Raw genomic sequence first — 22,530 nt, 5'->3', positions numbered from 1 at the left:
GAAGAAAGATGAGGAACCGCGGACCTGAGGGCTGACAGATGTCTGGTATTCCTGCTCATCCTCTCAACCTGACACCTAATCCCTTCTGTCTCCAACACCCCAGGAGAGCCTGCAGCCCCATAGGCATGGACTTCCTTCACTGGCTAAATTCCTTCCCTGCAGTGTCCACACTGGCCATTCCTTAGCCAATTCCTCTTATAGTTTACACCTTGTCAACATTTTACACCAGTTCTGACCTCCCCCTGTGGATTCTGTGGTAAGCTTTGGAGGCTCCTTATATAATGTGGCCGGAAGTCCCCGGGGAGGCGGGGGTGCTGCTGGCCAGGCCCCGGGTGGGCGCCACCAGCTTGGGGAACAGGGCAGTTAAGCCTCCTCCAACACTGCACTTTTATGTGAAACTGAAGGCTGTGAACTTTTTAAAAATCTACACGGTGAATTAAAGGATGAGATGGGCTGCAAGTAACCATTCAACTTTATGTTCTCTTTGAATTAAAAATCCTCAAAAATATCTTTTAAGCTCAATTACTTGAGACTGATGAGAAAAGTTAGCAGTTGTCTTGCTTTTCACCAAACCACATAAAATAAACTCTGCCCACAATGATTCTATCCCTGCAAATATGCTCTAAGGAGTCTCACTCAAGACTCCCAAGGCAGTTACTCCTAAATAAAAGGAGAAGAAAACCCAGATCACCTCATTCATTCTGAGAGAAGTTATTAAAGATCAGATTCATAGCAAGAGAAAACTGTCAAAAGCACGAGAGGTTGGGGGACGTGTGAGGACAGGATTCATGGTGCACAGCGGAGACAGCAGAGGGCTCCCATGCAGCCTTCACATTTCTGTCTGTCACCAGGGTCCAGGCTCTATCTGCCCACCTGTGGATGGAAAGGTGGAAGGAACCACACACCAAAGTCAGGCGCTCAGAGACAACGTATCTGCCACCACCGGCCCCTCGCACCGGGCCTGAAGGAGAGGGGAGACTGGCGGATTGTACTGTCAGGTGCCCGGGAGGCACATTCCTCGTCACTCAAGCCACAATTTGCACTAGGGACTTCCACCCCGTCGGCACACCACCCTCTCTCCTCCCCATCCCCATCCCCTGGCAAAGAAAATGGATTCCAGCTCTGGAGTCTTAGATGCACACAGGAAGTGGGACTTAGAGAGGAGCTTGCTCTCCTTACGTGCATCAGTCCTGCAACAGGCACTTACCGAGCACCCACTGTATGCCCCACACCATAGACACTTGGAGGGTGGGGAGTCACCAGCCCCACGGCTGAGGCAGAGACACCCTGCGATGGCGCAGCCTGCACACCTCAGTCACAACAGCTTGGGACACGCTCTAAGCTTGCTTGCTTCCCAGAGGACACCCAAAGCAGAGGAGACCCTCACTGCAGGGAATGGAACAACGCCAAGCCTCCGAGGGCCATGCGGGCCACACGGAAGGGCATCCACGGGCAGAAAAAGCAGCTCTGCATATCACCCTCAAGACACTGGGCTTTCAAGGCGCCCCCGTCCCTCAGTGAGCCACAAGACAGAGCATGGCCTGAGGACCATGAAGGCACGTACCACTGGTCCCAGTGGTGAAGCACTTGGTGTGGTCAACAAACTAAGCTCAGGCCGCCAGGTTCAAATTGGTGGTTCCCAATCCAGGGCAAGTTTGCCCCCAGGGACACCCGCCAATGCCCGGGGACATTTTTGGTTGCCACAGCGAGTAGGGGTGTTGCTAGCAGCTAGCGGGCAGAGGCCTGGAACTGCTACCTACCCTCCAGTGTACAGGCCGGCCCTCGCAGCAAACCATGGGCCTAAAACATCAGTGAGGCCAGGCTTCAGAAATCTAGGCTAAATACACTATTCTGTCTTGGAGACACAAACAAACCTTCTCTCTCGCCCTTCCCAAGCTGCTGATAAAGACCACATGGCCCAGCTGTCACCCCTCCCCGAAGCGCGCAGAGGCGATTACTGTCTACATGTCAGTGACAGGATCCAGAGCCCTGTCTATGCTCCCGATCCTAAACACCAGCCTTCTGGGAATATGCGAGTAGGAGAGGCCTTGCTGCCCCACCTACGCCAGCCGCCTCTCTCCCGGAGCAGATGCACAGTATCTGGATACTCGGGAAACCCGGGGGAAGCGAGCAGCTGTGAAAAGACTGTTTATGAAAACAAAACCCCAAGTGCCTGAGTGCATAACTATGGGTGCATAACAGTGGTCCACGGTTAAGGAGAGCCTCTGGGAAGCATCCGGCACACCTTCTTTCACACCTTGATACAGAGGGGACCCCCGTGAGTCTGCAGGAGAAGGGCCCGGGGTGGGTTCCTTGCACCCGCTCCCAGCTGCTCCCCAGCTCCAAAGAGCAGCCAGGACGCACGCCCTGGGTGCTGGCTCTGGCTCACTCTGAAACCAGGACTAGCGAGCCCCGACTCACAGGCCGGCGTGAAGTCACGTGCACGCACACACACCACACATAATGCGCACGCAGGCAGTCCCCTCCCTTTTCCACCACTTTCCCCAGATGAGGTAGACCACTGGCTCACTGGAAGAATCAGGGCAAGCTCGCCTGCTCTTTGGGGGAAGAAGGAGGACAGAGAAGCATGGAGCACCATCCGGCAGCGGCGGGAGGGGGGCGGGGATGCCAAGCAGGAGACGCTGGGCGAAGTCTTCCCGAGCAGGCAGACCAACAAGCTTGAGATTCTTTCTCATTATCAGGCTTGGCACAGAATCATCAACACACACGGAACACTCGGTTCAGCAACTCGGGGTCAGCTCAGACAACCCACAGCCTGCGCAAGCCTCACCATCTTGACCATCATGGGCAAGGGGGACAGCATGGGCAAGAGGCCCTGGAATGCCCAGACCACACCCCAAGGGAAGGCCAGCAGTGAAGGACGTCTCCCCCGGGTCCAGGAGGCCTGCTTCAGGCAGGTAACACAACCCACTTCCAGCCCAGAGAAGTGTGTCAGTGAGACTGGTCCTATTCAATAGACTCTTTATTTGAAAGATTTTGCAAAACCAACACCAAGTTGAATAGGCTGTGGGCAATGGGGCCTTCTCTTGCCTCGACTAACGTAAAAGGAAGGCCATCTACAAGGGGCTAGTGAACAGGAGACAAAGTCCCCTGTCCTGCAGATGGCATCTGGCCCCCGGTCCCCCACCAGCCATCACCTGTGCAACACAGAGCAAGCTTTCCAAGGCCCTGGCCAGGTACCCAGAGCACAGTGACCCCCTATGCCTTTGCCCTCCACTCAGCAGAGAAATGACCAGGAGACAAACACCACTGCAGCCCCTCAGCAGGTCTGCCTGGCCTCATGGGAGAGAAGGCAGGACCAGACGACAAACCAAAGCCTGAGCCTGCAGGGTGGGGGTGCTCGGGGTGCTGGTCCAGGGAGGCTTGGAAACACCACCACCAACTACACCTGGGCCTGCTTTTGATTATCATCGTGCGCCGGCAACTCCCAAACCATCAGTGATAACCGTCCCCGTCAGAAGACCCCCAGCTCCGTCCTCAGCACACTTCTGCCTAGGAGCACACACAACAAACTGCTTACCACATACAGGAAATGTTAATAATACACAAATATGACTCCCTGCACGTCTGCCAAGCACCATGCTAAGTGCTTTACTACATCACTAACGCCCACGACACTGAAGTCATGCCCCCATTCTCCAGACCAGGAAACCGAGGCCACAAGCGGTGAATTGATTTGCCTAAGGTAACAGAGGGCCGCTGCCGCTTAATGTCAACCGTGGCCCCCCTGGACTGAGACTCAGAGGTTCCCATCAGGCCTGAGTAACCCCAGCCCCTGCGAGACCCACCCATCCCCCCCCCGCCCCCCCCCCCGCCGGCCCCCCCCATCTCCACATGCTGAAGATACAAAGCAGGCCCCAGAGCAGAAGCAGAGCTAGAGAGAATGAGCATTTGCAACACCTCGGGGACACACACCACAGGTCAGGAGTGCTCAAGGCCCCTTTCAACCCCAGGGATCATGAAATCAAATGACAACTCGGGGCTACATAGGACAAGTCCCTTTTTTGCATAAAGCCACCATTTTCTCCAGGAAATTAAGAAAAAGTTAAATATGATTTGAGATACATTTAAGAGTCTTTCGGCATTGGAAGAAAATTATTGTTTATGGCATTTACCTATTAAGAGAATCAACTTCCCACCAACTGAACAATAGGCAGACACGGAGCAGAGGCCCATAGGCCTCCAGCTGCCCGAGGCACCCACAAACCCATGCACACCCAGTGCACCCCATCACCTCGGAGACCCGACTTCCTCCCTCGTCCTTTCACTGGCCTGTCCCTGAGATTCTGGACTTCCGTAACACACCAGCCACCCGCACTTGACACAGAGCGCATGGTGTGCACAGCTCTCTGCTCCCAAGCACCTGACGGTGAGGCTGAAGCACCAGCACGCATCCTGCAATACAGACCAACTGCAGTCTCCACGGCAGCTTGGATTAAAGCGGGAAATTTAAGAAGTCCTCAGACGTGTGACAGAGCAAACACACCTTCCTGAGTTTTCCCCCAAACGGATCCCTGAGCCTCTGGCTTTCAGTTCTCCCCGGCCAGCCCCCACTTTCCCTGAGGCATCCCCTCCTCACCTGCGGTCATGGTGTCCACGTCCTTGGCCGCCAGCTCTGCCACATCTGACCTCTTTCTTAGCTCAAACCTCCGGGACAAGCCTTCTCGGGGTTTCCATAACTCCTGGATCAAGAGGGGCTTCTCGTTATCCCCAAAGACCCGAAAGCACTGGGCTTGCCAGCGCTGCCCCGAGTCGCCGGCCTGGCCCACCACATCACACAGCACGTACTGGCTGGCGCACTCGGGGCTCAGGGCATAGCGCTCCAGGGCCTCCTTCACCAGCTCCTGGGCGCTGGACATGCCGGTGGCCAGGACGCTCTTGTAGTGGGTTCCCGTGCAGACGCTGTCCCCGAACACCTTCAGGACCCCAGGGGCCGAGAGCTGGGTAGAGAGTTCCGCGGGGTCGTCGCTGGCGCCCAGGCTGGAGAAGGTGGCGTCCAGGTCACGGTACTTGTAGCTCAGCGTCCGGGACAGCATGCTGGACAGCAGCTGGCTCTGCCGCTTCAGCTTGCTCTTGGTGGGTGGAGACATGATGAAGTGGGTCCCATAAAACATGGTGGGCCAGTCGTCATGGACAAGGACTGAGGGCTCTGGCCAATGGCACAGAAAAGGCTGTGTCCTGGGAGAAAAACATACGCTGGGTTAGCATCACCATCATGAGTGGCAAGAGCAAACAAGGCTCAAGTGAATTCTGGCGGACTTACTAGGCCATCCAGGGCCATGTCCCAACACAGCCAGCAACCTCTGGCCAAGCGCCACCAGAGCACCTGAGTCAGAATATGACTGAAGCCAGCAGGGGCCGCAGGAGACAAAGCGGGTTTGAATGGCCCGAGACACCCTTCAAGAAACACCATTACCAGGAAGCACGAAGAGGTCACCAAGAGGTCAGACCCGCTCGGCCGCAGGGTTCTGACTTCTGGATGAGCCTACTTGCCTAGCAGAATCGCGACAGGGCTGGCCTAGTCCCGTGGGGGGCAGCCCACAGAGGGCAGCAAGCCTGATCTCCTTAAGCTCAGCCTCTCCTACACCACAGCCTCGAATACGGGAAATCAATCACAAGCACCCATGGATCTAGGAAAACAGGCAAAGTCACGGACATGTTAACAGAGTCCTGAGTGATCAGACGCTCAGAACACAGATTCCCTCAAAACACGGCTCCTCGATGACTGGTCCTGGCTTGGAGGAGCTGCTTCCCTGGGACAGCAGCTCTACAATGTCCACACGACCACAACGGACACAAAAGGGCTCTTCCAGAACCAGTGGAGGCATGACTGGAATGTATGCATTCCACCCACTGCATCCTGCCTGGTATTCAGGCCCGGGCCAGGCCAGAGATGCAATCTTGCTGGGAAAATTAGAAAACAGCTCTGGGACGCTTTGGTGTGTCATGAAATCATAATTCTAATGCACCTAGAGCTTGAAGGACTTAGGATTCTAAAGAGAGAGTTTACCAGGTTCCCCCCACTCCCCGCCCAGGCGCTGTGGGAACAGGAAGACAGTCTCTGCTTCATAAACACCAAAGCTTTGCAACAAGTCGGGGACACTGAAAAACCATACCCATCTCCTAACTACCCTACTCCCAACCTCTGTGCTCATGCCCTCGCCAGAGACAACAGCAGACAGACTGACCAAGACAAGTCTACTCTCTGAAGGCTCTGGAAACAGTGGCCCAGGTCCCAGGGAGTACAGCAGGGGGCACCTGCCTCTGCGACAAATGTCAGCACTCACTCAGCTGGCGTGAGTGAGTGACTGGGAAAGGCTTTCTGGAAGTGAAGCTGTGTGCTTCAGGCAGGAGAAAGTCACTGAGGAGCCCCCAAACAAAAGGACCACACTGACCCACAAGGTGGACCTGTGCTTGTGCCTCTCGCAGGCCGTCCACTAGGCTTCCGTCACTCCGTCCCGGGCTGTTAGGAACAAGTGTGGAAGCAGACCCACCATTTAACTCCTCTAGAGCCAGCCTGGGTCTGTCAGCCACCATACATCGTCCGAGAAGCCCGAACTCTTCAAAATGCTTCCAACAGCTTCTTCCACCAAAGATGAGGTTCCAAACACTGACGCCTGCCACTCGGGGGTGGGCAGGGGACGCTGCTGTTCTACAGCCTATCATCTGTGCCTTCCCCCAGCAAAGCTCTTTATTACACACCAGCTTCCTGAAGACTGGAGCTCGCGCAAAGCAGTCAGTGTCCTAAGCAGAACATTTGGGGCTCTCTCTGGCCTCCGTGAATCGGGCTAGAACGGCGTCGTTTCTCTCCCCCTCAGGAATGTACGACCCATCTCCTTGTGAAATCCTAAGGAGGCCAGAGCCGGCCGTGGCCTCCCCACATGGGCCTGTCAAACTCAACTGAAGCGTTTCGGCTAGTACCTGCATGCCCAGTTTGCACACCACACCAGGAGCCCATTCCCACGCGAGCCTTCCGTGAGTTACACAACCTGCCTCTCAGGACACCCCGGCTCAGAAGCCTCTGGGCCAGCACCTTCTCAAAGGACCTGAACCCTCCACAGACGCTCTGCTTACCAGGCCGCCTCCTTCAAGCACAGGCCCCAGGGTCTCAGCCCAAACCCAAAGTGGCCCAGAGGCTTGGAAGGTGCTGCCTTTCGAAAAGATGTCTGAATGTGAACTTAAATATGATGCCATAAGCTGAGAGAAAGGCGCCCAGATACAGCATAGAAGGGAACTGCTATTCCGTGCCTGGCATGGGGTCCAGGTTCTGTAAGGTCTGAAGCATATACAACTCTGCCTTAATGAACAAGAAATAGAAACTGACACAGCTGCCGGGTCCCCTCCCTGGGGCCTCAGAATTGAGCTCCCCTCCCTTCTCTTCCGCAGGATTCCAAGGCAAAGTTCGCAAAATCACATCAAGAGCAGAGAAAATGTAGGACAGACTGTGATCTTTTCTCTTCGGGAGCTCCTTCTTAAGCCCCAAGAAGTCCAGGCAAACACAGACCCTGGTCTGTGTGGTCTCTCTAGTCAGGAAGCCTTTTTCTCCCCATGGTCACTCTCTCTGTGGCCATCTGCAGAGAACAGCCCCCGACGGCGGCCACGTGTTCCCTCGTCAGCGTCCTTCGCAAGTGCGAAATGCAGAGGACAACCTATTTGTCGCACCGTGCTGGCCGACAGTCCCCAGCAAGGGCAAGAGCAAAGACACACCCTCCAGAGTGGGGCGCGCCCTGGGTAACCCGATCTGGGTTTTGGAGGCAGGACCTGTCTTTCCCTTTGCTGCCCACTTCTCTTCTCTTTCACACAAATATTTGGGGGAAACACAGGCCCAGGGTGTAGGACACTTGCTGTCGCTTCTCTTGGGCGATGTTTTTCTCTTGTTCTCCAGGAAGAATCCAACTTCTGATGAAAACAAGCTCAAGTCACACCAGTGAGTGCAACGAGCGAGGTCAGTGCCGGGCTGATGAAATGGGTGGAGGCACTCGGCCGGCTCAGGCTCAACACCGCAATGTGGAACTCATTAGAATTTCCACCAGGACAGGGAAGCAAGAGGGTAGACTCTCTCAGGCTCTGCTTTCTCCCCACCCGCCATAAATCCTACCTTGACAGCTCTAGCCAGAGCAGTGCTTTCAAATACAGAAATAATTTAATCAGATGTAATTCTGACATGCTATCCTCTTGAGAGGGTACTTTTTCCACCAGTGGGATTAAGGACTGGCTCCTCTCTGGAATGCACAAGAGGTGCTAACTGGAGACACCTGTAATCACCCTTGACTTGCAAATTCTTTTGGGCAATTCAGATTAACCAAACACTTAACAAGGTGTGTGTGTGGGGGGGGGTTGCTGAGCAGGCGGGTCTGCAGCCCCCCCCCCACCGCGGTCCCACCAACCAGCTCTCTGATGGGAAACAAGCCGGTTTCTTCCGCGGGGCCCCCAGGAGCTCCAATTCAGCATCTGTTTTCTTAGATGCAGTATTGTCGAGGGGCTGGGGGTGGTACAGAAATAGCTGGGAGACAATGCTTTCAGCTGGCACACGAGTGGGGAACGCGCCGCTGTGGGAGCAGGAAAACCAGGACCGGCTGTGGGCGGGGAAATGTCACGCCGACCCTGGAGGCAGGGCGCTGACACCCGTGCCCTGCTCCCCCGCGGCGCCCGCGCTGCCAGACCCCCTCGAAGGGACCACCAGGGAGACTGAGGCCCTGGGGTGCCCTGCAGTGGGGGGCCAGACTCCCGGGTCTCAGGGAACGGTGGCCGAAGCTCGCCCCGATTCGGGTCCCGCCCCCCAACCCCCGGGGCCGCGCCCGGGGCCCGACAGTGACTGGTCTCCATGGCAACCGGACAAGCCCGGCCGAACGGCCCGCGAGATGCCCCGTGAGGGCCCCGTTGTCCCAGCGCGCGCCCCGCAGCCTCCCCGCCGGCCGGCTCTGCGCCCCGGGGCCCCGGACGCCGCTCCTCGCGCACCCCGCACTCACCCCCGGCACAGCTCGCCGCCGCCGCGATCCCGCGCGGCTCCCACACCGCCGTTAGCCCGCGCCCGCGCCCGCGCCCCGCGCCCCGCGCGTGGCGCGGCGCCTCCTGCCGGCCGCCCAACGGACGGGACGGGGCCTTGCGGGGGCGGGGCCTGTCTGGCGGGGCGGGGCCTCCTCTCGGCCACCCGACTGAGGGGTGGGGCCTCGTGGGCGGGGCCGGTGGGGCGGAGCGGGGCCTCCCCCTGCCGGCCACCTAATGGACGAGGATAAGGCCTCGAGGGGGTGGAGCCTCGAGGGAGGGGCGGAGCTGGTGAGGAGTTGGGCTGAGCGCCAGCGCCACCTACCGGCCAATTTATGGGAGTGGGCGTGGCCTCGAACTTAGGGGCGGGGTCTCCGGGGAGGGCGGGGCTGGCTGCGGAGAGACGGGACTGAGCCGCCCACCCGTCTGCAGCTCAAGGGGTGAGGGCCTCTGCAGGAGAGGCGGGGCTGTGCTAAGCTCAGGTGCACCCCTTGCTGGCCTAAGGCTCTGGGGGGACGGGCGGGCTGTTTTGTCCCCACCTTCTCGACCCCCAATGAACAGGCCCAGAAAAACGAGAGAGAAAGGTCAAGCAAACGCCTACCAAAAAGGGGACGACTCCAATATATGAACATCTAAGACCCTGACAAGGGTCCCTCCTCCCCTACAATCTGTCCCCCACCCAGCAGCCAGAGTTTTAAATGACAAATCAAATCATGGCACTTCTGCTTAAAACGATGCAAAACGGGGCCAGGTCAGCTCCAGGGCTCTGGCCCCACGGCCCACCTTGGGTAAGGTGTTTTAACAGAAGCCCATGTCCTTAGAACTCTGGCTCCAGTCCTCCCGCTGGGGAAAGACTCGTCCCTTTGTCCACACCTGGGGGATTCACGTGGTCTTGGATGTAGACGCAGAATTCTGCCCCTGGCAGTGAACCTTTTTGTTGACAGCTCACTGTTGGGGTAGAAAGTCTTATAATAGTGACTCCATATATGCAAGAGGAGGGGGGGGGCAGTCATTAATGGACCACCTACTGTATCACCTCACTTAGAGCGCACACTGTCTCTTGGGAGGCAGATGTTGTTGCTTCCACTTTTCAGATGAAGAAAAAGAGGTTCAGAGAGACCAGACAGAGGTAGAGCCAAGAACTGAGGCTGGGACTGTGTGATTGTATAATACCCTTTACAGGACTCCCCACATACACACGGGGACGTTTATAGGACTCCCCACAAACCTCCCCAACCTTGACCCTCAAAAGGCAAATATCAGGGCTGGAAGGAGAGCCTGAGGTTAGTTCTGTGTTCTCCTCCCAAGCTACTTCTCACCATGACCCAGGCCCTGCACCCCTCTTCAACAGGACTTGGCAAACGATGGCCTGTGGACTACTGTTTTTGTAAACAAGGTTTTATTGAAACACGGCTATCCCCGTTTATGTATTGTCTCTAACCATTTTCCTGCAACAGAGACTTTACAGCCTGGAATAACCTAAAGTAAATATTACCATCTGGTTCTGTACAGGAGTTTGCGGCCTCTGTTGTTCAGGATCTAGTAACACCAACTATACAGCGTTACTACACTGTTTCACACATCTGGATCTTGGCTCAGGCCTTGGAACACCTTTCTCAACTGTATTCGTTTTCAAGAACTGCCACAGCAAAACACCACACCCTGGGCGGCTGAACCTGCAGACATTTATTCTCTCATGGTCTGGAGGCTAGAAGGCCAAGATCAAGGTGTCAGCAGGGTTGATTTCTCCCGAGGCCTCTGTCTTTGCCCTGCAGACAGCTGCCCTCTCCCTGCGTCCTCACGTGGACATCCCTCTGTGTCTGTGTCCTAATCTTCTGTTACAAGGACATGAGTCATAGTGGATTAGCGCCCACCCCAATGACCTCGAGGTGCCTTAATCACCTCTTAAAGGCCCCACCTGCAAATACAGTCGCATTCTGAGGCATTGGGGGTCAGCGCTTCAATCTATGAATTTTAGAGGGACACAGTTCAGCCCTAACACTCATCTTCATCACTCTTCCAATCCCCACTGGCCAATCCCCACTCTTCCTTTAAGACTCAGATTCGGTGTTAGTTATGCGGTAGCCGAATTCCAAAGGGATCCCCAGCGGGCCCTCCAGCCTCAGCAGCCTTCAGACGGTGCTGCTCTGACCAACATGCTGACTGCATCTCATGAGGGACCCCGAGCCAGACCCACCCAGCAGAGCTGCTCCCAAATTCCCGACCCTCAGAAACTGCGGGATGATAAATGTTTCTTACTGATTTAACCCACTGAGTTTGGGGGCAGTTTGTTATGCAGCAATAGACAGCTAATACGCCTTATCCAGGAAGGGCTCCCTGCCCTCCAGACTTGGATCTGCACCCCTGCCCTGTGCTCCCACGGGTTCACATTATATCAAACTATGTTCCTTAGATGCAAACGAGAGGTTACTCCTCGGCCTATGCTCCTCCATGACTCCCCCTTGCACTTAGAATAAGGCAGGGCTCAAACCCTACCCAGCTGGCCTGCTGATCGTTCCAATGCCCCCTCCATCCCAGAGCACCAGCCGCACAGAACTTCTGTTCTCAAATGCACTAGGCTCATCCCCTCCTCTGAAACCTGTCCCCTTGCTGTCTCCTCTTCCCAAAATGCTCCTCCTCTTGTGTCTGGATGCTGGCACTTTCCCCTCACAAAAGTCAGCTCCACTCCCATCTCTGGACCATTCTCTCCATGGCCACCCCTGTGGTCCTTTTCTATCTCATTACCTGTTTTATTTAACTCATAGGCGCTTATCACTATTTGTTGAAGTATTTGCTGGAGTATTTAACACTCAGTGGGGTCTGTGTTCTGTAAAGGCAGGCACCTCATTTGCCTTTTTTACTGCTAGACTATTGAGCCTACAGGTACTCAATAAATACTGGTTAAATGAGTAAACAAAGGAATGAATAGATTTCCACCCATCGCCTTCTCATCCCCTCAGCTGGAAGCTTATCAAGGGCAACAACTGAGTTTTATTCATCCGCGCCAGGCCCATGGGCAGGTGAGCAAAACAAGTTTTTGAGCTGCAAGGTTGAACGTCTTTGGAAATCCACGGAATAAAACGGAGTGTTGAACTGCCCTCCGTGGCCACCAGAGGGCGGCAGAGTCCCGGGACGCCATCAAGGAAAGGTGCAAAGGAGCCCAAAGAAAAGGCATCTGGTGAAAGTCAAAGAGCAGGGTTCCCAAGAGATGACCTGTCTAGAGGCGGAAAGACTGGGCTCTTGGGGGCACCAGCAGAGAGGAAGGACAAGTATCGGCAGGCACACGCACAGCCTTAGATCCTGGCCTTTCTGTCCTGCGATCCCATTCTCGATGAACTCAGGACCACAACCCATACTGAGCCGCACTCTGGGTTTGTCCATTCCTTGTTAACTCATCAGCCAAAACTCAGTGACTGTTATTTTTCTTGCCGTGTCATATACTGAGCAACTTCCAACCAACAGGTGTAGTACCTCCTGGCCCTGGGAACATATGGGGTACCCGGATTATAGAGAAAAGATACTTGATATTATTCCGTTTAAAGTTGATATGTCTATTCTGATGTCAATATCTAGTAGGCATCTGGATCTGCAGCTCAGGTAAGATGTTTCATTGGAAAACGCTGATTCCAAGCACAGAGATGGGAAATGAAGCCAGGAGTAGTAGGTGTGTTCAGTCGAAACAAGCAAAGAGTTCCGTGCCATTAAAAGGGATGATGTCAATTCACTTGACTCTTGAGTGCTTGGTCTGTTCTACAGAACCTGAACCACATTTGCTTGATTGTCAAAGATATTAGTCCAGGTGGGACTTGAGAAATCATCTACCCCCGTGGTTAATAAACTATTCAGGTGGGGAAGGCTCTGGAAACTCTAATCCCAGTCTTGGGACTGGGGAACATGTTGAAAAGCTGTATTTCAAACCAAGTAGGAGTTAGGATCAAATATGACCATGTGATACGATCACAACATAAAATCACGAACATGAGCACAGGTGGCCTCAAGAAACACATGGCTAAAACCAAATATGTTTGGCTGAGTCTGACATTTCCATTCATTTTTTTATTTGTTTACTTGATTTGATGCCTGTGAGCATTTCTTATAGAAAGTACCATTTGGTTTATGATGTATGTATGAGAAAAATAATTAAGATTGAGAAAATACGATGCAGTAACTTTTGTGAAATGAGAATTGGGAACACGTGGTCATTTTTCAAATTGGGGTGAAAGAGCTTGGTCCAGCTGGAGATCTATCACCCAAGGAAAGACATGTGTGAGAGCTCTTAATCTAATTCAGTGTCTACATGAACCCACAAGAGGCTAATGGACTTGCCCAAGAACACAAAATTCTAATAATACCATCACTTCTCCATTGTCAAACACATTCAAGAGAGGTGAAGTGGGATAGATCGGGAATATTAACGGTGATTATTTCCGGGTGATGGGGTTCGAGGCAGTTGCCAAAGACAGCCCTATCAATACGTCCGCATCCCACACACCCTTCTCCCACTGTAACTCGGACTCTCCTCCATCAGGTGATGCGGAGGAGGTCTGCCTTCCCTCCCCGCTTGATCTTGGGAGGACTTTTTTTTTTTCCTGGAAGGACTTTTTAGCTGTGTCAACTGTAGAATATAGCCAAAGTGAAGACTTCCAGGGCTAGGTCATAAAAGACATCTGTCTCCTACCTGGCTCTTTCTTTCTCTTGGGACCCAGCTGCCCTGTTGTAAAGGGAAGCCCAGACCAATGGGGAAGTCACTTGGTGTGTATTAAGATGTCTTTGCTTTTGATGTTTTCATATCTGGGCCCTTATACCAACCGTGGGAAGACTGCCCCTCCCAGGGGTAGCCAATCTCTGGAGAGAGTAAACAACCCACCTGTGAGCCATACGTTTCATATGCAAAACCGCCAGTCTGGAGACCAGCCTTCCCCACCTTCTCTGTTTGACTCACATACTCCAGACCAATACTCCCCTGTCCTCATCACCCCAGGACCAAATGCCACACAACGAGGGACAGTCCCCCTATGCACCAGAGCCTGCGGAAATTCCTCAAACTAGCCAATCCTAAATCTGCTAATCCTAAACCTCATCTGTTCCCTCCCTCAGAAGCCACAATAAACCTGATACCCATGTTTTCCCCTTGCTCTCTGCCCCCTTACCCTAGTGCTTCCCCATGTGGCCCCGTGTGGCATCCCGTGCCCCCTCCCCCGGGAACTGTGAAGGACAAACTGTCTTTTCCAGGTCAGTCATCTCCTGATCTCTTGGCCTTACCATCCCGGAATAATAAAATCTGCATTTTGAAACAGGATCTAGCCGGCTGCCAGTGTGCCCCACCGGACTTGTGAGTGAATGTGCCTTCAGACGATCTTCACGGCCAGCCCTCACATCCTCGGGCTGAGGCCCAGACTCTGAATTCCCGACTGACGGAAGCCATGAGAGATGCCGATGATTATTGCTGTTTGAAGCCACTGTATTTTAGGGTTGTTTTGCAGCAAGAGACAGCTAATGCAGGGTTTTTCATTTACTTTATGCTTTTCCAAACACTCCAAATCTTCTACAGTGAACAGAGACTGCTTTGATAAAAAGAATGAACAGATGTTATGTTTTTTAATAGCATTTTTTTGTTTTAAAGATTTTATTTATTTGAGAGAGAGAGAGAGCGCACGTGAGTGCACAAGCCAGGGGAGTGGGAGAGGGAGAAGCAGACTCTTCGCTAAGCAGGGAGCCCGACCCGGGACTCGATGCCAGGACCCTGGGATCATGACCTGAGCCGAAGGCAGACGCTTAACCGACTGAGCCACCCAGGCGCCCCTGGACAGATGTTATTTTTATTTTATTTTATTTTTTTTTAAGATTTTATTTATTTATTTGAGAGAGAGAATGAGAGAGAGAGAACACCTGAGAGGGGATAGGGTCAGAGGACGAAGCAGACTCCCTGCCGAGCAGGAAGCCCGATGCGGGACTCGATCCAGGGACTCCAGGATCATGACCTGAGCCGAAGGCAGTCGCTTAACCAACTGAGCCACCCAGGCGCCCCCAGATGTTATTTTTAAAAAGACAGCTGGACAAGAGTGAGGCATCTTGAATTTTTATTTTTTTAAGTTTTTCTATTCCACTGCAAACAATAACATACACCGGCAGGATTTTTCCTCTTCGCTACAAATGTTGATCAAACGTTGTGTTAATACAAAAAAGCAATTTCACAAACACAGAGAGGGTCCAATACCAGCAGGACATTTTTGAAAAGGCATGCCACAGATACCAGTCTCCAACACTCTCAACACCATATACGTCTAGAAAAACAAGTGTGAAAGGCAGGCAGAGTTCCTGCTCCCAGCCCCCCACCCCCAAGAAAGGGCTTCACAAGCAACAGGAGTGGAAAGATTCTAGTGAAACCCAGCGTTGTAAACAGGACTGTCAGGCGATTCGTTCCGCGGGGATCAGGGCCCGAAATTTGAAATTACTTCTGGAGGCACAACAGCTTTTGCAAAGCTGGGTCCACTCATTTTTCAATCGGACTCGCTGCCTCCCTCCTACCTTCCCAGCCCTGCCTGAATTCACGCTGACCGACATTCCCGAAGTCTCTATGACCATCCAGCCCCCAAGGCCCCCCAGAACCTGGGGCCATCACCAGGACAAGAGACCCAAAAATCGGGTCTTGTATTCCTCTCAAGTGGGGTCAGTGTTCTGAGCAGCCAGATCCTCGGAAGCTCCTAACTTCTTTCTCCTTAACGGTCCCCACTTGGGCACCCAAGTTCCCGAGGTCTGGCCCCATGCAGACCTCCGCCAATCACGCAACTAGGGACTAAGTACCTAGTACCAACACCCATGCCTTCCCAGGACAGAACCACCTAGAACAATTTCCAGAGCTGACAGTTCAGGCCCACTCGTGGGGCATGAAAGTAATTTAGCGGGTTGCAACCAGCAACTTGAGAAAAAGACGAACGGTAGGATGGATAGGGCAGGGTAGGAGACACCCAGGGCATCACCCAAGTAGGTCCTGTTTCAGCGATGGACGTGTGAACTGGAATCACAGTGTAAAATGCTTTTCTTATGATGGGTATTGATCCAAAAGGTTTGGAAAACACTGACGTCTGGGAATAAATGGAGGACAGCCGACCCACGCAGCCTGCAGCCTGATCCCCACGATGGGGCAGGCAGATCCCATGAGGTAAGGGAGGCCTCCCAGTGCGGAGGCCCGCACCTCCCTCTTCTGCTCTGCCCCCCACTACCATCCCGCAGCTGGGATGCGGGACCCCCTGCCCAACGCCACAACGAAGGTACGGGAGGGTTTGAGAGAGAAGGTGTCAGGACACCTACAAGCTGAGGTTGTGTGGGCAGAGAGACTCCACGCAGACCTGGGATAACCAGCCGTGGCTTCGCCCCACTGCCCACTGGACCCCAGTGACGAAGGGCCGCCCGACAGCTCAGGGCTCAATGGCTGCCAGGCCCCAGGGGAGGCATTGCGCTCCAGTGTCCTCGCCCCCCAGAGAGTGTCCCAGCCCCGGCCAGTTCCCAAAGGCAGGAGCAGAGAATACCCGCTTTTCATCCTCAGGCCTCTCAGGGCTCAGGCAAAACTGACTGAGAGCAGGAACCGAGCCGCCAAAGGATGGCGTTGCTCAAGTCAGGAGAATGGGGCCCCAGAAGGACTTTGAGGAGATCCTCATCCCCTGCCCCAGAGCTCAGCTCTCAGGGAGAGAGACAGTGGAAGGAGGAGGATGTGACACCCAAGGGCCGTGACTTGGGTTCCAGCCCTGCCCTGCACCAGGGATGACCTTGGGCAAGTCTCGCAGCCTCTCCAAACAGCCTCAGTTTCCCTGTCTTGCCGGTTTTGCCGGGAGAACTATATAAGAATGTGAATGTGTCCATGTTCAGAACAGTGTGTATATTACCTGTTACGCCGATAAAGAGGGGGTGGGATGCAGAGAGGCGTGCCCAGGCTGCAGCATGCTGGTAAAACAGCTCTCCAAAAATAGTAAGCTCTGATATGTAGCCTTTGCTGATTCCCATGGTGTCAACATTCCCAACGAGGCCAATCTCACACCGCTCATGCTTTAACGACTTGCCCGCCCCGAGGTATTTAACCACTGGTCTCCAGGATGCTGTAAGCATGCAGAGCACCCCGACACCTCCACGACTTCCCGTCTCCCACAGTCAGGGGACAGCGTCGGACGGCATCCCGTAGGCCCAAGCCGCCATGCTGCGGGTAGCTACTCCTCCCCGGCCCGCACCTCCCTCTTCTGCTCTGCCCCCCACTACCAACCAGACCACCTGCAGAACAGGCCCGTGCTCCCCTCCCTCCTCCACAGCTCAAGCCCCATGCTGCTCCACATCTTCCAGAAAAACCAGCTCTTGGGCAGTGCCCAGGCATAGGACCCACTTCGGGCAGAGTCAAACCCACTACAGACTTGAGTTGGGAAAAACCAGCCCGGGAGCCTCCTACTAGCACTCCAGCTTGCCCTCTGATGTTCAGACTTGCCAAGAGTAAAGGCCAGGGCAGTGTCCATGCGGACCACGGTTGGGAACTTGCCCGGCCCTGGACGCAAAGGGCCAACACATCCACGAGGCTCCCTAGCCACACCTTCCCAACCTCGGAAGAGGAGGAGACCAAGCTCCCCCTGCTCCCCCGACAAATGTGTGCGGAGCACCGATTAAGCGCTGGTACGGAGCTGGGCACTGAGCACGGTCAGTGGACATGCTGCGCCCGCCTGAACTGGGTGTCCCGGACTGGTGCTCATACCCGTCCTGCCCACGTCTCCAGGTTCAGCTAAAACGGGCTAAAATGAGGAGGAGTGTTGGGCTGGGATCTCGAACCCTCGCTCGGCATTCGTGACCCACTGTAAAACAGAGGGAAAAGTCTAGATCAGTCAATCTCCACAACGTTGGTCTCCCAAGGTCCTTCCGGGGGCTCGCAAGGTGAAGTGGTTTTCATAATTACACTATAACATTGTCCTGCCTTCAGGCAAACGTTTCCAGAGACTACAGTACCAGGTGATTGTTCCACGCTCACGAAAACACAGGCAGGGGAGTCCTATGGCCTTCTGCTAAGCCAGACGTTCAAGAGATTTGCAAGAACATGAAACCATGAAACCATGCCACTCCTCCTCCTAAGTCTCTTTTTGTTTGGAAAAATATAGTTATTTTTAATAGAAAAATATGTTACTGATGTCAATGTGTAAAGAGTTTATCTTTGCGTGATTTAATAGGTACTTTCAAATACTCTCAGTTTTAGTCTCTACTACGGTGAATGTTAATATTAGATATAGCCCATAAACAAAGTTCTTTGGTGTCCTCAGTAGTTTTTAAGGGTACGAAGGGGTTCCACGACCAAAAAAAAAGGTTTGAGAAACACTGATCTACTAGTGCTGTCCGATGGAACTTTCTGGGAGGGTGATGACTGTCTTTTTCTGTACTGTCCACAAAGGTAGCCTCTGGCCACATGTGGCTATTGAGCCCTTAAAATGCGTCTAGTACCGGTGAGGCGCTGAGTTTTTATTTTTATTTAATTTTAATTGCCTTAGCCACCTGCACCTAACAGCTACCATAGGGACAGCACTCCCTTACTCGGTAGCTGGTGTTTCTCAGCCCATTTGGGATTCCTTTATTTTCCCTACGTTATCCGTCAGAGGAGTCTGTGCATGGAGGAGGGCCTCAGTGTTGCTCTGGGGAGCAGCTGAGTCCACAGCCCTGCTCCCCCAGGGGACCTCACCTCAAACTGGGGAAGGGTCCGCCGTGCTGAGTCAAGCCACCCCAGCCCACCCGTCTGGGCTTTGTGCCCATCCCTAACATGCACAGTCTGGAAACGGACCAGCAGCTGACAATCAGCCGAGCAAGACCACCAGCTCCTTTTACGGCTGACCAGATGGAAGCCCAGAGAAGGTAAGTAATCTGCCCCAAGTCACACAGCAAGTGGGAAGCTCAAGTGCATCACATCTACACGTGGAAAATAAGGCCACAGGGGAGGTCTGGCACTTCCTCCCTGCCAGACCCGGAGGCCCCACGCCACCTGAGCCACCAGGCTGTGAGAGAGGCTGCAGGCTGCACATTCTGTCGCTGGAGGGGGCAGGAGTGGCCACGGTGCCCGGGGAAAGAGAGGGGTGTGGGAGGGGAAGGCAACGGCCCCAGCTCTCCCCGGCTCTGTGCCCCGGGCATGTCACTCCTCTGCTCTCACCCCCACCCCCTGTGTACAAAACCGAGCTGTCCCGCTCCTTCTGCCTCATGTTCAAGGTCTTGCTGCTCAGGCTCCCAGTCTTGCACATCACACCTCAAGTAAGTCAACCATAAAGGCCAATGGGTCTGGGATCCACAGATTCCTGCCAGCCACCCGTGCACAGGCAGGATGCCCCACCGGGACCTGGGCTTGGAGCCCTTTACAGGGAATCCGGTTCCTGTGCTGAGCATTATAGCCTCGGGCCAGAGAAGGTCCTGGGAGTACGCCCAGGGATGGGGGCAGCCCCACTCCTCCCAGCCACCCCGCCGCTAGGAGCCATATGGCTACACATTCTCCCAAATACGCATCTTTTGAAAGCCTGAGTGGGAGTTTCTGCCAGTGTCTCCAACACTGGCCTGAACATGGGGCTAGCGAACGCAGCCTCAAACCTTCGGTATAAGCGTTCAGAGCACACGGACCAGCTGAAACAAAAACATGGAGCCCACCAGCATGTCAACTGCCCCTATCCACAGGCTGGGAACCCTAAAATGGACTTGCCAGCGTTTTAGGGAGCAGACAGTGGAGTGGGGGAGGGCCCGCGGCTGCCACGTACTAGCTGTGTGCCCTTGGATGAGTTACTTAACCTCTCTGAGCCTCAGTCTCCACATCAGTAAAATGGGATCATACCTACTTCATAGAGTGCCTGTAAAGACAATATAAATCACAGGGCTTGGCACAGAGCTTATGAAACATTAGGGGCAAAAAAAAAAAAAGAAGAAGGAAAGAAAAAGAAAAGAAACAAAAAAGAAACATTAAGGACAGAGCCCAATTTCAGGAATGGCCTGTGTAGAAACACAGGCTGCTGAAGGGTATTAATATTATGAATCTAAGAAACAAAATAAGAAAGAGCCCAAAGCAAGAGCATTGGTTAGGTCCCCCGCTTCTGAATGCGAGTCTGTCCTCTGGCATCTGACTCAGGAACCCATCACTAACATGCAGGGCATGGCCTCAAAGTAGATGAGCTCCAGAGTGGGGCTTCCGGAAACGGTGTCCAGACTCCAGAGTGCCATCCTGACCTACTGGCTCAGCGGCAGTCCTAGGTGGGTGGCAGCTGGGATCTGGGGTTCAGCAAACCCCTGCAGAGGTTCCCTGGCCAAACCCTAGGGAGCTGAGGGTCTTGTGTGCTGGCCTGTGTAGGGCTGGAGCTGGAGCGGGTCAGCCTGGCTCCAGGTTCCAGACCCCACAGGCGGAGCGTCCAGGCAGCTCAGGACCCCTTCAGAGCTGGTGTGTTCTCCCAGCTCAGCATCCCGGGCATCCCCGGCCAACTCCGTGAGGGGCACAGGCGGGAAGCAGTGGGGGAGTGGTGTGCCGGGTGGGCCCACGCGGGCTTTCGAGGGCCAGACATGAGCATCCCCTCCCAAGACATCTTCAGTGATGTCACCCTGGTGGCTTGAAATCGGCCACGGGTGCACTGACACCATGGAAATCAGCAAATGCTACACACCCATGTTTTGTTTTGCTTTTGAACTCATTAAAAATGTTCAGCCCAACATTCCTCCCTGGAGGACAGACGTGGGGGCAGCGGGTGCCCTTGGAAACAGGTGGTCTGGCCATGGGACCTGACACTTAGAGGTTAGATAGTCCTGGCTTCAAAGCTTGGCTTTGCTGGTTAGATGCTGGGTGCCCTCGGGGAAGTCGCCAAACCTCTCTGTGCTCTGGCTTCCTGCTCTGTAAGCTCAGCTAATGATCCTTACCCCGCAGAGGGGACAGTGTCAATCAACGGACGGAGCGTCTAGGAAGCTCTAGCACAGAGACCCCTGCACCATACCTGTGAGTGTACATGTCAGCGTACATGGGACCAGCTGCTGGGACAGCCACAGGTTCCTTCAGGACCCTGCGATGTGGTTCCCAGAACCCACCTTTCAGCATCTGGTTGCACAGTGTCGGGGGGCAAAGGTGACAAGTGCCTTCTTGACTAAGTCACTAGGTTCATTTCCCAGACCTCTGACCTCTACCTGCCCCTCTCAGCACCTGAGCTGCCCTCTTGCCCCTTCTTCCCAATGGGGGCCTGACTCCAAATGCAGGGGCTCAGCCCAGCTGTGGGAAAACATTCGGAGCACCGCAGCGTTTGCAGACAAATACAGAAAAGAGAGCCTGGTGCCCTGAAAACCCAGGATGGCAGCATTCTCGGGAAGCCCTGCACGTCACCCCACGGTGAGGGGCCCCCACCCACCAGCAGCCTGGCTTTAGGCCCTCCGTCTAGGCCCCCTCGCAACTCCCATCCCGCCCCCGCCCCTGCCCAGAGCTTTCCTAGGATTCTCCCCAGCCTGAGCCCGATGCTGATGGGGAGAAGGACGCTCAGCCCTGCTCCCACCATATGTGCAATTTCCAATCAAGAGAAAAAGGCAGCTCTGGTCCGTGATGCTGGCTTAAAGCCCCCTGGCCTGAGAGGCTGCTGGCCCTGGGGACAGCCCTCGGCAAGCTCCGCCTAGGGCCTGTCCGGGAAATCCTGCCATCTGGCCGGCAGATCTGTCCACCAGCAAGCGCACCTGCTTTGGCTGGGCAAGGGACTCAGTAAGCAGGGTGTCACCCCCAGGCCGGCCGAGCAGTGGGAGCCTCCTGAACCTGCCTTCATGCGCACTTCTCACCAGCTCCCACCCCTCACCCCAGCCCAGCAGTGCCCACCTAACTCAGGAGCAGCTGCTGAAGAGCCTGGAGTGTCAAAGAGGACTGCCGACCTCCTCCCTGGCTCCCTGGGGCATGACAGCCTCTTCGCCGGATTGTTCTAGCATGTGACAGCCTCAAAGGTGGCCAGGAAGAGGGAGCTGACATCTGAGTTCCCAGTGCCCTGCCCTCTCCACCCCACACACCCAGTGCGCAGACTGGAATGCTCACCCACAGGAGGGACTGGCCTGAGGAACGTCTTTTCCTTCCCTCCACTGCTGGTGACACACTTTGGAGGAGGTCCAGGGCCTAGGTTTGGGTGAAATGGAATGCTGGGAAACTCACTTTCACAATGATGCTGAGGAAGAGAAAGGGTTCATGGGAAACATCCTAAATTGGACCAAGGGGAAGGAATGTGGTCAAGGCCCTGCAGAACAGTGTCCTCACCAGCCTGTCCACAGTTGGAAAATTCTACCATTAGTGATTCACTCCTTTGGCTAGCACAGCTGACGCTTCTGGAAGAGTGTCATCTTCATTATCAAAGGCTGCTTCCCAAGTGGGCAGCTAAGGGAGCTAATCAGAATACCAGGCTGGGTATTTCACATTCGTTACCTTACCGAATCTTTAAGCAACCTTGCAAGCTGTTGCCTTGCTGTCCCCATCTTATAGTGGAGGACACTGAGGTTAAGGAACTGGCCCAAGCCCTCACAAACAGAAGC

General features: G+C 54.4%; 1 protein-coding gene across 1 annotated transcript in view; it reads right to left on the bottom strand.

Moving 5' to 3' along the window:
- RADIL (Rap associating with DIL domain) overlaps positions 1 to 5,135 on the bottom strand; it is a 57,228-nt gene extending 52,093 nt beyond the window's left edge. Inside the window, 1 exon segment of the mRNA XM_021680130.1 lies at positions 4,601 to 5,135. Coding sequence (XP_021535805.1) covers positions 4,601 to 5,135 — 535 coding nt within the window.
- Positions 5,136 to 22,530: the final 17,395 nt, after the last annotated feature.

Source organism: Neomonachus schauinslandi, chromosome 5 (assembly GCF_002201575.2).
Source record: "Neomonachus schauinslandi chromosome 5, ASM220157v2, whole genome shotgun sequence".
Classification (NCBI taxonomy): Eukaryota; Metazoa; Chordata; class Mammalia; order Carnivora; family Phocidae; genus Neomonachus; species Neomonachus schauinslandi.
This window is presented reverse-complemented; position numbering and strand designations above follow the sequence as displayed.